At 39.7% G+C, this 16,371-nt stretch overlaps 1 protein-coding gene across 9 annotated transcripts in view; it reads right to left on the bottom strand.

The window, feature by feature from the left end:
- Positions 1–16,371, bottom strand: part of NAV2 (neuron navigator 2) — a 424,692-nt gene that overhangs the window by 111,421 nt on the left and 296,900 nt on the right. For 8 of the 9 annotated variants that reach the window (XM_072039124.1, XM_072039125.1, XM_027458933.3 and 5 more), the window contains one exon: positions 542–1,631. In XM_072039124.1, the coding sequence (XP_071895225.1) occupies positions 542–1,631 (1,090 nt within the window). Of the gene's footprint in view, positions 1–541; positions 1,632–2,415; positions 2,436–16,371 lie in introns of those variants that run through there. The other variant, XM_072039130.1, reaches the window with a different exon arrangement.

Genomic DNA, 16,371 nt, shown 5'->3' with positions numbered 1-16,371 from the left:
TAGCTGTCACCCCATACAGCTGCTCTTATGCTGATCTAAATCGAGGTTAGTGCAAGCATACAAGAGCAGACCTTCTGCCTGGCCTTACCTATGCTAAGGGATTTTTCTTCGAATTTCTCATTACTGCTTACAACAAGGCAGCTCTACCACCATTAGCCACACTTAAGAGAATGAGTTTATCTATGTACTAAGTTGGTCTTGTTACAACCTTTAAAGCTGTGATGCATAAAATACACTTAACCCATGTGGTACAAAATACAGGCAAGCACAGTAGTTGGTCAAGTTGCACTCTGTCATTAACTGTTAGCAGAGTTGGAAAACTGCAATTATTCACATCCCTGTTAGAACTCATACACTTCAGTCTGACTGCCTTTGACAACAGTTTTCGTGTAACCGTGAATCATTTATTCTCTCAAAACAATAAACCTTCACATGATGTGGCATTTGTATTGCCACCTCACCGCCCTGAAAGAGCATCCAAAATCCATCTTCCTACAGAAACATCACGTTCCAAAGAGTTTAGCTGAGCAGTTAACCGTACCTGTACATGAACGGAGCTACTGTGGCAGTGTTCGGGTGGCTGTATTGCTGTTGGGGATGAGGTAGCTGAACACTCACAGTATTGCTTCCTGTTGTGTGTGTCGTAGCGGCTGGTCCATTGACAGACTGGCTGCTGTTGCTGCTGTTGAGGCCTCCTATACCTTTTCCTTCGGAAGAGGCTAAGCTCGAAGAGGAACTGGAATTCCTGCTGTCTAGCTGAGACTTCTGATGCGAGAGCCCTGAGCCAGGTTTCCCGCTGCGGCTTTCTTTTGCAGAAACTGGGGCACTTGAGGATTTCCCTGTGGTGTTTTTCATTCCTGGTTTTGGTATTCCACTGTGCGAAGGGGCAGAGGCCTCCTTCTTGGCACTATTCAGCTTTCCTCCTTTAGGGATAAAGCTTGCGATCTTTGAGGACTTTTTTGGCATCTCTGTTGTTGCTAGTGCTGTCTGTTCTTCTTTTGGTTCCTCTTTCACGTCCAGCTTTTCAGTGATAGATGTTCTTTTTGCAACGTCTTTACTTTTATCCTTTTCCTTCTCTTTCTGTTTCTCCTTCTCCTTCTCATTACCCTTGGGAGAACTTTTCTTATTAGTCAGTGCCCGGCTAAAAGTCCTTTGTGCAATTCCCTTGAGTGCAATTTTGGGACTACTGGACATTGATCCCGGATTGTTCACATTCTGATTTGCGGCATCAATCTCCTCGCTTTCCTCAAAGCTGGGAAGCGTCTCTAGCTTTTCACAACTGTTGTCCCGAGACCCTGAACACTCGAGCGTTGTCCCTCCTGCTTTGGAGCCTCCTTTGCTGTTGAAGAGTTTCAATTTTTCAAGCATGGATTTTTGACCATTGGGAGTCGTTTTGATAATCTCTGATGGTGGCTTTGGAGGCTCCGGTACCGGCTGCTTTACGGATAACATGGAAGACGTAGCTGTGTGCTTAGCACTGAGGGACTTGCTGCGCCAAGGTTTAATAGCAGAGCTGGGCTGAGGGATGGCTGATGAGTTATTGCAACTAACAGTACTGCTGCAGCTTTGAACTGAGGATGATACATTTTCATTCATTCCTGTGGGCTGGAAGGCTGTACTGTCTGCAGGCTCTGGAAAAAAAAAAAAGAAAAAAAGAAAAACAACGATAAAAAACACACGCACAAGAAAATACAGTAGTGCCTGGTATTAAAGCTGGTCTGAGATTCTTTCTGTAATAAAACATTAGGGACTTTACATTAGCAACATTAAAAAGATAAACACATCTCACTATTTTAAACATCAGTATCACTTAATGAAAATAAAAGCCAGTTGTCTTTTCCTATCCTCCTATCCAGCTGAACAGCAGCAAGCTCCTACTATGTAATTTACATTTACTTGCTCTTTAAAGGAAAGAAGAAAAAAAAAGAAAAAGGAATCTTCCTCCAGTTCAAACCAAAATGTGTTTTTTGCGATGTGTTCTCCCTTATTAGGTTCATAATACTTTTTCATTAGCAAAAACACAGCACTATTTTCTAACTAAGGGTTCTCTATGCTTTTGGCAAAATTTTTGCTGTCCGAGTTAAATTCTTAGAAAAACCTCAAATATAAAAAAATGCAAGAGTAAGGCAAAAAAATAAATCTGGAGCTCTTTCAGTTAAGGAGAAGAGATCATCATATGCAAAAAGGTAGAAGAAAACCCCATATACAAAAGCAAAACCAATTGTGCCCTTATGCAATGAACCCAAATTATATATTACCACACATCCTAATCCAGCTGTAAGAGAAACTAGTGGCAGTAATTGTACAGCCCTCCCCCTCAGAGAGAGGGAATCTCAGTTAGTTGCTTTTAATGTTATTTGTTCTTTGTAAGAAATTAGCGTAGAGCTTAAAGAAAGCTTGAAAAATCACACTCACCTACCAGTGGCCACTTCTCTTCTGAAGTTTCTCTTTGCTGAGTTTCCTTTCTGGAGACGTTACTCTCTCAATTATCACAAATATGTTTTCTGTTAAACTGCTCATGTTTCCAATTAACTTTTGTCATCTATGTCTGTTTGCCTGCCCAGCAGCCTGCTGGGGATTAACGGCTCTTACCTATATTTCTCTGCCCTCTAGCAATAAAGTAAACTGTGTATAGAGCTGCATTTTTTTAATTCAAAAATCAACAGCGGTTGAGAGCGTGCGTTTTCGGCAGCAGGAGCAGCCCAGTGAATTCAGTCCTGTAAATCATGAACCGCTGCAACCACACAGGGACTGTTTTACTTCACTTTCAGCTGCTCACTGAAGATACGGCTCTGTTAACCTCCCTCCTCTGATCCAAACCAGATCTACTAAAGATTTAAAGCACATACATCTTCATGACTTAATGTAGAATCGGGTTTCTAAGAGTACTAGGGATTCCTTAATAATAAACTCAGTCATTTCACAGGGTTATGGACAAAGCAGGAATTAATGATACTTTACAAAAATATTACTGGAGTTGGAAGATTTCCAGGACTGTTATTAACCAGTAACTATTATGTTGGCTGGTCTTGCTAGTCCTTTTCCTAAGTCAAACTACCCACGTGGAGATGGCAAGAAGCATCTGCCAGTTTACAGACACATCATGCTTCTTTCACGATACTGCCAGCCTGCTGACTTCAAGGGTATCACTCCTGGTTTAGTCCAGCACAGAAAGAAAAACCAAGCCCCAGACATCCCAAACAGCGATGACACTTGCTCTGCTTGAACCTGCTGAATTCAATCAGACGGATCAAGGAGGGCTGAGCGAGTAATAGTGCAGGAGTCACACTGCCTGCCAGCGCAGGGAGGGCAGTGACCCAGCGTCACTGTGCCCTGCCCACAGACAGGAGGAAGGCAAGGTCAGAGCTACTATATAAGCTGTTGGAAATATTACTCCCTCAGCTTTTAGATGCTCTGCACCATTGCTTTTACCCTGATGCTTTTGACAGTACACTGCTGCTTTTTTTATTATTATTTTTTATTTCCAGATGTCCTCCTACCTATCATCATCTACTTCTGATTGCAACGCCGCTCTGCTCTCCTTTTGTGATGTCCAAACAAGCAAGCCTTTGTCTCAGCCTGCATTCCACAAAAGACACTCTGCAATGCAACAAAAGCTTCACAGAACTCCCAATTGTGCGTCATTTGCAAATAATTTGTATAGCTCCATCTAATGAATAAATAAATAAAAGTAATTGCCCATCTCAATACCTGGGTGCTTCCACAGAAACAGGAGATTCATAGTCCTTCCAAAACTAAGTCCCTAGTCCATTCCAGCCTAATAAAGTTGAACAAATCTTGACATAAAGCATACCCATGCCCATAAATCAACAGATCTGTGATTCATGGACGTACACAGGCCAAATTTAGAACTGCATCCAGGGATGAACCTAACGCATAAATCAAGACAAGCAGCAAACCCTTTACTTTCTTAGAAAAAACAAGGAGTAATAGGGAAATTGACTGGGACAATATAAGGGTGATGCATGGAAATTCATTGATAAAGGAGCCACCTACAAAGTAGTGCTTATTACTTTATATACACCTAGAGAATACAGCAGGAACTGGGGGGAAGAGTGATTTGTCCAGTCGGCTAGTACAAGATATGCAGCAACACAAACCCAGCGCAGGGTGCTCAGCCTGAGCACGCAGCCAATGGAACATGATTGGAAAAGAAACGTGCTCTTTTCAAAGAGACTCTTAACTTCAGTTTGGAAAAAAAAGTTATGTGTTTATGTGTAACAACCAGGCCATTCTGCATTCCCTAATCTCAGAGCCTACCTAGAGTCTTGGCATGAGGTGCGACCTGAAGGCTGAGGCACACACCTGAGAAAACAGATACCTGAGGACCATGCTGCGGTCCACAACACAATTGTAAAAGTCCACCTCTAGCTCAAACACCGAGCTCACTGTTAACATGCCGCATTATCAGCTAAGGGAGGAGAAACAGAAAGCAACCCATATCAGCACAGCCTTCCTATGAGCAATACAATGCTTTCCTGGAAGTAAATAGCAAGTGTTGTTTCATTTGGGAAATGAGCTTCCTCCTAACAACCCAGCTGAGTGCTCCAGTTCTTGGGCTTTTAGGAAAAAGGTCTTACTCTATCAAATGAAATGGATTATTTTTCCAAATCCAAAAACTTTTTTTTTTTTTTTTTTTTTTTTTTTATTTCCCCCCAACAAATTTCACAACTTTTTCATTTCTAATTTCTCTGAATGTTTTGAGATTTGGTTTGGTCATTGAACAATATACACTTTTTTTTTTCTTTTCTTAAATAAACACGGCATTCACTTTGACCTCTATGCATACACACGTCTGTTTGGACCTCAGTTGCACTTCCACTGCCAGTGGTGTAGAATGAATATAATACAATTCCATTCAGAGAGTTTCTTCTCATCTACAAACATGTCGGATAAATCAGAATTAGGACAACAATACTATGACTGCAACAAATTTTTCAGATGGGTATGTGGGGACATAAATGTAATTTTTGGTGTCCCTACCTAACATTTTCCAGTAAGCACATTCTGTGAATGCTGGATTCTACACATTTGATACCAATGAAAAATATTTAGAAACTTCAAAATATATATATATATATATATATATATATATATATATATATATATATATATATATATATATATATATATATGCTAAGCTGTTATAACTTTGGGGAAAATAAAGATATTTCTTGTGTAAGAAATATTTTCTTACACAAACCCGATGGATTGTGATTTATTCTCAGGACAAATACAGTGGAACTGGAAATTCCAAGTCCTCAAGTTTTTCTTACATTCTACCACGGAATGCTAATGCAAGAAATAAAAGGTTCATCGTAAAACACACTCCTGAAAAATGGCTTCAGCTTAAGAAAGCTCCAGCCTTTTTCAGATTCTCCATTTCTTTCTCACAAACAAGTCTGCTGGCTCTTTTACTCCTAAGACCAATCTTGGTAAACGAAAGGGATTCTGCTGCCAGAATGTAGATTCAAATGCTAGGTTTCCTAATGAAGCAGTAACATCAATATGTGGATAATACATCAGCATGCAAAGGGGAAAGTTTTATTCAGCGTAGCATAGGCCCTTCTTTCATGAAAAGGAGAGCAGGTTTCATGCATTCGATTAATAAGCTTATTATTTCCCATGCGTTCCTTTGTGAGGGAGATATTTTCTTTCTTCAGCAACCTGCATTAACTAAAACTGACTATAAAAGAAATGTTTTCAAAACCAAGCTACGGTCCACAATAAATAATGATCTCTTTCCTCTTTTCAGAGTCAAATCTTGGCCTGAAATCTATTTTGTTCCTAGTGTTCCTGTTAAAAAGATGTTGGTGGTCTAGTTCCAATGCCAATACGCACTGTAGCATGGGTAAATCTGATTTCAGCTGCTCCTGTAAAGTCTTAACTGCAAACCTACCCATTTGTGATGAAAAAAAAGAATCCGAAGGCTTATGATTTAAATCTCCCACTGAAGTCTTTGAGAGCTTGCGTTATAATAAGGTCAGGAGAAAATATATGCAATTTCCCATCATTTGTCATGTTCAGTCTAAGCAAGTGTACTTTGATTTGCTATAACTGAAAACTTTCAAAAACATTTTCATTATAAGCATGAAAAGCAACACAAAGACAAAGGATACTCTCATAGTTACGTCTTCTTAGAAGGGTCAAGAACTTCACACTATTTTTATTCATTTCAGAATGAATAAGCTGTCATTTTTTATTTCACAGCTATGGGAAAAATAAGAAGTTCTCATGAAGAGAAATATATTTTAGTCCAGCCCATAGATTAGATAACTGAGTTAAAAGCAAATCCACAACCCAACTCTAATTTAGGAAGTAAAAGCAGAGCTGCTCTATGACACCATAGTGTCAGAACTGCAGAAACTGTTGTGGCAGTTTCATCATTTCCCATGCAGAGGAATAATTAGCAAGTCCTGACCTTCCCGTCCACCAACCAAGAAGACTCTCCTTCAAAGCACTGCAATTAGGAGTCCTACAGAGAAAAGCTTTTTAGCTGAGCTATTCTTCAGTGGTGATTTATCATGCCTAGCGAACCCCTGAAGTATGGAAACGTCTGTGTTTTTGCCAGGAGCCTACTATAAAAATCAGAATCTTTCCATAATCCAAAACAAGAACAGGTAGAGCAGAATGTTCCTAACAAGAGTACCCTGGCACACAGCCCTCCCTCCAAATAAGTGAAACTCTTCAGATTCACAGAAGTTTCTATTTCAGTTGTAACACCGCTGACCCTAGAGAACTAAGGCTGTGTGGAGCAGGCAGGCTGGCTGGCTGGCTTCGGGCTGGGGACGAGGCATGGCCTCCAAGGGCAAGATGACTGAATCTTTGTATTCTCTCTTCTACTCTGGCCCACAGCAAAAAGCAACAAGAATATTTTCTCAAAGGCAAAGATTGCCAGATAGGGATAGTCTGTGTAATCTGAGAGATGATCAGATAGGAAACATTTTGCTTTGCTGAGGACAAAAACTTCACCAAGCTGACTAGAGCTGGTTTCCTCAACTTCTATCTGCTTTAGGGTTGATTCAATTTATTGTAATATAGCAAAAAAAAAAATACCCTTACTCCTTGATATTTTCCATTTCATCCTTCCTTTACTTCTTCAGCCTCAATGAGGTAGACTATGCTACTTCAATAGCAGTTACATGTATTCACAGAAACATACTGTACTTCTGAAAACCTGTACCAAATGCTGAAGATTTGCCAGTCACTAAGTTTTCACATTTCTGTGAAGTTCCCTCTATTCACGCAAAGCTTCAGTGTATGGAACAATTGTACTGTTGTTTACTAGCTTACATGGCCAAGACTTGGGATTTTTGCTGAGGTGAAGGGAAATAAAATTGGAGCACAGGCAATCCTTTTCTCATTGTCTTGACATAACCGACTAAGACACTTGAATTGCTTGTTGTTTTTGTTTAGTTACTGTAAAACTCAAAATATTGTCCACATGACTGCTTAAGAAAGAAGTTGGAGGGACCTCCATCAACCACATACCAGTTCTATTGCCATAAAATAATGAAAGCAAGTTTACCGTGCCATTCCAAACCAGTCGCACTCTCCATTTCATCCTAGACAAATACCATTCTTGTTCATTACTCTTGATTTTTCTTCTCGTTATTTGTACAATAAAATCCCCCAAGATTTCTCCTAAGAGGGTTATTCAATTCATTAATGAATTCCAGGCAAAGAGCTGTTGAGGCGTCTTGATTAGGCTTTACACATAGGTGGCATGGACAATACGTACGCACAGTGGTCTCAACCCAAAACACCTATCCTACAGGTTTGTAGGATATGAAATACACCATAAACATGTTAGTGGTCTGAGAACCACACTTAGACAACACTGACACTTGGCTATTCTGATTATTAGCACTGGCTCCAGTTTGGGCTTGGAATGACCACGGAGGTAGAAATGGAATCAATTTTTTAGAAGAGAAGTGACAGGCATTAGGAAAAAACACCTCAGAAAACTCCCACTGATGAATTGATGCACCAAGCTAAGCCACCTATTAACTAAGAAATATTGTATTCTGCTCATTCAGAAGTCACATAATTGTCTAGCTGTAAACAGTAAAGTTGCAAATTCCAATGTGTTCTCAAACATGGGTATTCTGTTTAACCAGATGAGTCAAACCAAACCATTTAGAGATACCAGTACTTTACCATCATATGTATTGACACCTATACACGAACATATGTAAATATGTGCAAACCTATTAAACTTGTACATAAAACAGCAGATGGACAGATATCACTTTCTACACTGTGATCGTCTTCATTTCATCTTTCTGCTCAATGAAACTACTTTAAACTCCTTAACCTAGCCGTATCACCAAAGTTCTGGTCATAGGAGTGGAAGAAAATCATTTTTTAACTTCCTCTCACACAACAGCCACCACTGGAACAGTGTCAGGCTGGACATCTTCATGTGTGTTTTCTTTAGCATTTATCAGATCACTGGACAAAGCTATAGCCTACTTTAAGGAAGAATAACACCATATTATAAGCTAGACTTAAAATAAAAAATGTGTTGAATCCATTCCATTTCTAGGTTGGGAATCTACAGCAGCAGATCTCTCAAGCCAGGACAACATGCAAGTCATGATCTACTACTCGTCGTTACAGTCATGAAGGGTTGACCATGACTTGATGCTCCTCAACCACTTCAGAAGTGGTGGTAGTTCTCTGGAGCCAGTGATGGATTCTGTAGGTGCATTTGGTTATGGACAAGGACCAGTCAAAAGGCTCAACTGAAAAGCCTCAAATGGAAGAGGCCAAAGATACTGAAATATACCCAGGGGGAGGAGGCTTCTATCGCTGTGGTAAAAACATACTGGCACTTACAGATGTCTGGGATGTAGCAATACTACTGTTTTCTTTCCTATGATTTAATAGTGAACTTTGGTTTCCATGGTTGCTCCTCTGGCACAATTCACCCAGCAATAAATTTACGGGAAATGGTAAATATTTATTTTAAAAGGAAACATCTATGAACTGTAAAGTCCATGCAATCCTGGGCCAGCACTTCAGCTGGTATAAATTAGGGTGGTTCCACTGTCTCCCGTACAGCTCTACTACAGATGTGCACTGGGCTCCTTCTCAAGGTTATGTTTTACTTCAAAGCACAAGGGTGTTCTGTTTGTTTTTTTTTTTCCCTAATCCTAATGAACTGTACACTTAAGAGCATGTCATTGGCTATTTTTTTTTTTCCAAAAACTTTTTTAAAATACCATTTTGGCTTGTTCCTAAGACTTACACGAACTATGGCAAAGTTCTGTGGTCTTGCAAAGCTCCATTTCAATTGCGACTAAACCTTCAGTTAGCCTCTGTTAGGTAAAAGAGAACATATTTTTTAATGCCAAGTTTAGCCAGTTAAAAAAGTTGTAGAATTGAACATGAATATGATTTACTGCATACTTGTGTCTTGTCCTATAAATGTGCCATACTGCTTGTTAAACTCTGAAAGTCTTTCAGCTGTCTTACAGGCACGCACCCAATATAAGTATGTTGCTGAAGATTCACTCAGATGAGCCAATCTTTTCAAAACATATTTGGAAAAGTGACAGGATGCAAGCGATACCCCCAGGATACACAGACAAGCATGTTGTTTGACACTGACTCCCATGACAGTCACCTCATGACATAAGCCAGTAACCTGATGCGTAGGGAAATACAGAAGAATTAATCCACTGTAACTGGGAGAAATAGTTTGAGTCAATACAATTATGTGTATTAAAGTTGACTGAAATGTTCTGTACTTAGGAGAAATTAAATGCCTAAATATAAAAGGACAAATAATCAGCTATGCAACAATACTGCAGAAAAGACATAGGAGTTACAGTATATAACAATTAATGCCTTTAAAAGACATTTAGAAGTAGAGCTTAGTGATATGGTTTAGTGGAGGACTTGTTAGTGTTAGGTCAGAGGTTGGACTCGGTGATCTTGGAGGTCTCTTCCAACCTAGATGATTCTGTGATTCTGTAATTAGTTCACCCTACTCAGCACAAGAGTAAGGCCTCACATGAAGCACTGCATCCAGCTCTAGCACCTCTCTAAAAGAGACTGACAGCCCCAAAAGAGGCTAGGAGAGATCATCAAGAAAAAACAGACTTCTCACAGAGAACCTATAAGAACCTACGAGAGGAAAGTTGAAGTTGCAGAGTTTGTTTAGTCTAGAAAATAGAAAGCTGAGGGGAGACATTGCAGGTCTTCAAATATGTAAAGACAGTTATAAAGAGGACAGATACTGGGGGGCAACAACACACCTAATTTTTAGCCAAGCAAAATCCTGACTCTTTCCACTGATTGTTTTATTTATTTTTAAAAGCTACCTATAATACTAAACAGACACCGGAAAGAACACAGTAAGCGACTGTCAGATCTGCCACAGGATGTTTCAGAACAGACGAGCAAACACCGCTCGGGTACAGGTACATGGGATTTTACTGCAGAGCTGGAGCACAGACTCTGCTGTTCATTTACAAATGCAATTCCGAAAACATATAACATATGCTGCAAACATCACAATTTTAAATGCTGGTCTTTAAACAGAGTTAAAACCAGGTGTATCTACTCCACAAAATTATGGCTCAAAATTGTCTAATGACAGTGTCAATGAAGTAGTTTTAGACTAAGGAGCAAACAAAAACCTAGCAATTCTCCCAGGAAGAAAACATGAAACAAACAACCAGACTCTCGGAGTATCTTTCATGTTATCCCATGCATTTTCCCTTCTCTCTGTTTTTTTTTATTTTTTCTGTTAAGCCGCATCAAATTCACCATATCGAAAGATAAATAAATCACTCTGGAGTGTGTTTATATCTAAGTTTATATCTAGAAAATTTGACAGAGTTATTCCGGCATCTGCTTTTTGGTAGTGCGTACAGCAGAATGGTAGGAAACACCAACTGCGTTGCACCTTTTCATGTAAGGTTATGGATTTGTCAAGGCAAATTATGTCAACTTGTTTTATCATCGGTCTGACTTGCAGAGAAAGCCGTCAGTCAGCAAGGACAGAGAGCAACTCTGGGCTGTCGGCACATGTGGGCACACAGGCAGCCTTCTAAACACCAAGCGCAATCTGCTCTCTGCTTCGCACCTCACCGAGATTAAGCACTTGTACATTTTTAAAAAGGGGAATGACCTAAATTTGTGATGTTTTCACATTCTCTGTTGAGCCAATCACTTTTATTTAAGAGTGAAAAATCCCTTTTCTGCTTTTGCAGTTCTTTTAATCTGAGCAACTTCTGTACAGTCTTATCAAGTCACCACTTCGAAAGTAAACATTAGGCTCACTCAATTTTCCAAAGAAAAAGAAAACCGAAAACAGAGCTAAAAACACACTGACAAACAGAAGTCAAAGTGACTGTTCTACAAAGTCAAACCCCAGAATTTTTTTTAAACCTACACTAACATGATTTCAGTCATGAAGTAAGTTACGACTGCCACAAAAAAAAACTTTTACTTACAGCAAGGGACAACCGTTTCATTCTATAAAACCACTTTCCAGCTTTCTGACATCCACACGCTGTTCAGAGGCATCTTTCCATTGCAGGACCTCTGCTGATTTCTGATGTTGAGGAGCGTGCTGCTAATGCTGCTGCTGCCCCCAGTGTGACCAGCCAGCCCTCAGCAGCCACAGAGCTGGGGCTTTGGCACGGCCAGCAGCGGTTCTGGCCGCTCAGACAGAGATGGTCGATGCCTTTTCAAAATCAATTCAAGTATAGAAGAGTTCTCTGCTGGAAATCACAGCTGCACGCTGCACGTAAAGGACACTGCTCGAGATACCAGGCGTTATTTCTCATTTCTGTGTTATTTAGCAAGCCGCCTGGCTGCCACCAGATCTTGCAGGGACTTGACTGGGCAGGGAGTGCTGAGCAGACAGAGAGTCCTAAAAGCTGCAAATGACCTTTCTGGAGCTGTATTTACTCTCTCTTCCGAAAGATATCAGACACTCCAAGTTCAGGACTATTCAGCCTTTAATTACCAAAAGATATCATTCAAAATGCTAAGATTTATTACAGTAACTGGTGTTTGCTAGCTTCTATCAGCTACCAACATTACCATGACTTTTTAAACACATGGGAGGGCACTGCAAGCGGCTTTCAGATCCCTTTAAAGGCAGAGTCCACACTGAGCTTTTTGAAATGCTCCCCATGAGACTAATTGGCAGCAGACCCTGGCAAGCTTTGCACGCTGTAGTGGTTCAGAGCGACGCCAGTAACAAACACAGCCTTCCGCAGAGCTTCACAAGCACAGAGCTGCACAGCAGCCACCTGCGAGATCACATCTGGAGGCCTGGCTTTCATGTTACCTCTTCTCAGGCAGCCAAACCATCCCTTGTCTTTTAACTCCTCTTACCTGGTTACCAAAATGGACAAAACCATGGAGTACAAACGCTATTTTAGGCTTCAGAGATTCATTTACCAGCACTGGGACGGCACTGTTTTCTCCCACTGTTAAACAAACATTTTATAATATAGTTATGGTCTCTAGCTTGAAATCATGTTGATGTTAATTAGGAACAATAAAATCACTTTTTTAAATTTTTTTCCCAAAAGGGAAATAGTAGTTTGAAATGAGTTCCCATCAGACTAGGTTGGTTATTAACAGGACTGCAAAGAAATGTTTGCGCTGCAGCTGACAACCTGACCACCACCGAACAGAACAGCCAGGGGGGTTGTTTGCTTTGAACATCACACTTGTAATACCGTAACAAAGCAGTCAAACCTTTCATTGTGGTCAATGTCGTGTGATCATCTCAACCCTTACATACCAAAAGGGATGGCTTTTTCTTTGGCCAGGAAACAAGGAAGAGTAGGAGATGAGGTGGTGCTGAGCCCTGGAATAGGCTGACCAACCATGTGTGTGTGTGGATGGATGGACGGACAAACAGATAATCACTTGTAACTTTGGCCATCCCAGTAACCTTTCACCAGCTCTGACTCTAGCTGTCTGGATGAACCCAACGTCTTAGCTCCCCTGCCACGGCTGTGACCATAACTGGCCCTGTACCTGCAGCCAGAAAAATCCTTTGGTTTCAAATTCAGTCTCTACACTGAATGCTACTATAAATGGGTAAAAAAAAAATGTTAACTTCTTAACTGGAATCTCTATCATGTTTTACAAGTCTCAGCTCTTTTTTTTTTTTTCCGCCACATTTTTTTCATTCTTATACTATTATTTGGCAGAAAGGAAAGAGTCTGCTTTTTGTCCCTGTTTATTATTATTAATTTATTGAGAGTGGAAAAACTGCGTGAGATTAAGCAGAACATAAAGCTTCCAGTGAGGAAGACATGCAACATCAGAAGACAGAACAACTGTCCAGCCTGTACTTGATACAGGAGCCAACCCCAGTCATTTTGAACATCAAATATTTCATCTGTTTTATGTGCAGTTACAGAAGAGGCCTTGTCCTCCATTGTCATGCTCTTAAATAAAAGATTTTTAATTCAAGAGAACTACTACGATCATCTGAGTTGACCTCAAATGTATTAAGCCAAAGAATTTCATTCAGTAATTTGAGCCAAATCTATAACCTCTGCCTACACATCAGCTCTTGGTAGATATTAAATTTGGACTCATTATGTCTAATTTAATCCCTTTCAACAGCTAATCACCCATGTTCTTAAAAACTGCATCTAGTTTGCTGTCTGAATTGGGCTAGTTTCAAATTCCAAACAAATGGATACTCACATGCAGTCTACTGAGGTAATAAAGAATCCTTACTAATATAAATCTCACTCCCTACAGATATCTTTTAAGTAACAAGGAAGTAACCTTTTAAACAAAAACATAAATTTATCTTTTAAATACCTAGCTGCAAAAGAACTTTTCCAAGCCTCTAATGATGCTGTACCCTTCTTCTCATTGTTTCACACACGTCGTCCCTTTATTCAATGTCCATTTGAATGCTGCTGAAAACTTCAGCCTTAGAGATACTACCCCTGACAGGAAAGGTGAGAACCCTGAGTTTTCATTTCACTTTGCACATCTCATCTTGTTCCTGGTAAGAACTTAGAAAGCAACAATCTCAAAGTCAGTATTTTTAAATTGACTTTGGTTAGTTTGTGGTTGACTTAATCCAAATCTGCTGCTTTTGAATAACCTTAAGCGATTCTGAGTTTGAGAAAAGCTCAGTATCACACAGAAGCAAGCCGAGAATGTATTCTCAGGTGCTTTTTATATCAACGCAGCATTTAACATGACTCCTCCAGGACTCAGTACCAGGGGGGTTTTCATGTTCCTAGCTGTGAATGCTTCATTGCAGCTATTTAACTGGTGGATTTAACTTTGGAGAGTCATTCCTGCTAAAGCTATGACGATATATGTCATGCCCTCTTGAACTGTACCGACAAATATAACTGCCTACATACAAAGTGCACACATTTTTAGCACACATTTGCTGTATGTAACCATACACCAGCAAGAAATATTTGTTCAGCAGAGTGGAGGTTTCCATGCCAACATTTTACTAACTTGGTAGTCAGTCCTGCTTTGATACCACAAAGTGAAAAAGATACACAAAGAAATTCCTTGCCTGTCCTTTGACATACGCTAATATCTCTTCCCGTTTAATTAGATAATACTTAATGAAGTATTAACATTTTATCTCATGTAAAATTAGATAACATTTAAAAGTATTGAAGTGTTGTAATTTCATCCTTGCCAGAGCTCATAGCTGGACTAAAGTAAAGTCATCCCCTTAGTGTTAACTCCACAGAGGTTTGATGCACACAAAATTGTCATTGCCATGAAAATCTCTGATTCTCTGAGATCTGTGGATCTTGGTACTTCCCTGTTTATCAATGCTACCCTCTGTACGGGAACTATTTTAGCTGTGTTAGCAGGATAAACGTGCCTGTAATAAGTAGAACATGGACTAGTTTGGAGCATCACTGTATTATATTGCAATATACAAAGCTTTACACAACAACAGACCAGAACTGAGCATCAGCATGGAACAAGGGAAAAGATGGAACATTTAAATAAGAAAGGCATTTAGGACAACAACAAAATATTAAAGATTTTTTTCTTACCAGGTATAACTATCAATCATGAAGCACACTTCAGTTTTGCTTTGCCTTTGCTCCCCAACAGAGTCTCTTAAAGAACTCACTGACACTATTTAGTCAATGTCCCAATATATTTTTAATACCCAACAAAACTAACCATTTCTAACAATTGCAGAAATCACAGAGAAGTCCTGGTTATAAGAGACCTCTGGAGATCATTTGTTCCAACCTTCAGATGAAAGCAGGGTCTTAGATTAGTTTAACCAGGGCTCCGTCAAGGCAAGTTGTGAATACCTTCAACAAGGGAGATTCCGCCACTTCCCTGGACAAACTTTTTCAATATTTAATTGTTCTTGTACAGAACAACTTCATTCTTATTGCCAGACAGAAATTCCCCTAAAGGAACTTGTGCCACATGCCTGATGTCCTTCACCATGCATCCCTGTGAATACAGCAACCAGCCTTCACATACTAAAAGACGGTGATTGAAAATATACTGCATTCCAGAAGGTATTACCTAAACTTTGAAAGAAATAAAAGGAACACGACATCAACCAGAGGACCACACGTTTCTCTTACTTTCCAGCAAATACAGGATATCCATGCCTGGAAACTGAGACATGCGGAGCTCAGATTACAGCTGAGTCAGCAGGATCTGATTTCAGGACCCTCTGATGAGACTCATAACAATAAGTTCGCAAGAACGTGGCTATTAAAACATTTATTTCAGTGCACGAATACTTATGCATGAATTTTCTTTTTATTTAATACTTCCTGTTTACAAGAAACCTGACATTATTAGCACTGCCTTCTTCACAAATCTGAAAAATAAACATTTCCTTTGATCTCATGTGGAAATGGTCCAAGCTTGGTAGTGTCTTTTCTCTACTGACATTTTATCTAAAATGCAGTCCAAGGGGAAATGTGTCATTTTTCCCATGGACTTCTACTGCCCTCTGTAGGATTACTTTAAATAAAATATTAGGAAAAAAACAGAAAATAAACCTAAGTGTATAAGCCTAACAGTCACATTACTGTATCACATCATAAATTTACTGGAGATGACATTAAGCTGGCATTTTCTATAGCTTCAGTATTTTAGGGATTTTACAGACTGGGGATACAAGTCAGAGAGCAATAAACAAAATATTCCCATGCAATGCTACCAGACTCTTGATAATGCAAAATGGAAACCGAGTGCCTGAAGATCAGTGAAGACAGCGGATACACGCGGACGTTCAGGGCTGGTCAAGAATACCCACCATTTTGCAGAACAGCAGACTGCTTTTAAAGCCTGTATCAAAGGACTGTCAATTTTGTGTGGCTGTGCAAAACA

Source organism: Anas platyrhynchos, chromosome 5 (genome assembly GCF_047663525.1).
Source record: "Anas platyrhynchos isolate ZD024472 breed Pekin duck chromosome 5, IASCAAS_PekinDuck_T2T, whole genome shotgun sequence".
Classification (NCBI taxonomy): domain Eukaryota; kingdom Metazoa; phylum Chordata; class Aves; order Anseriformes; family Anatidae; genus Anas; species Anas platyrhynchos.
This window is presented reverse-complemented; position numbering and strand designations above follow the sequence as displayed.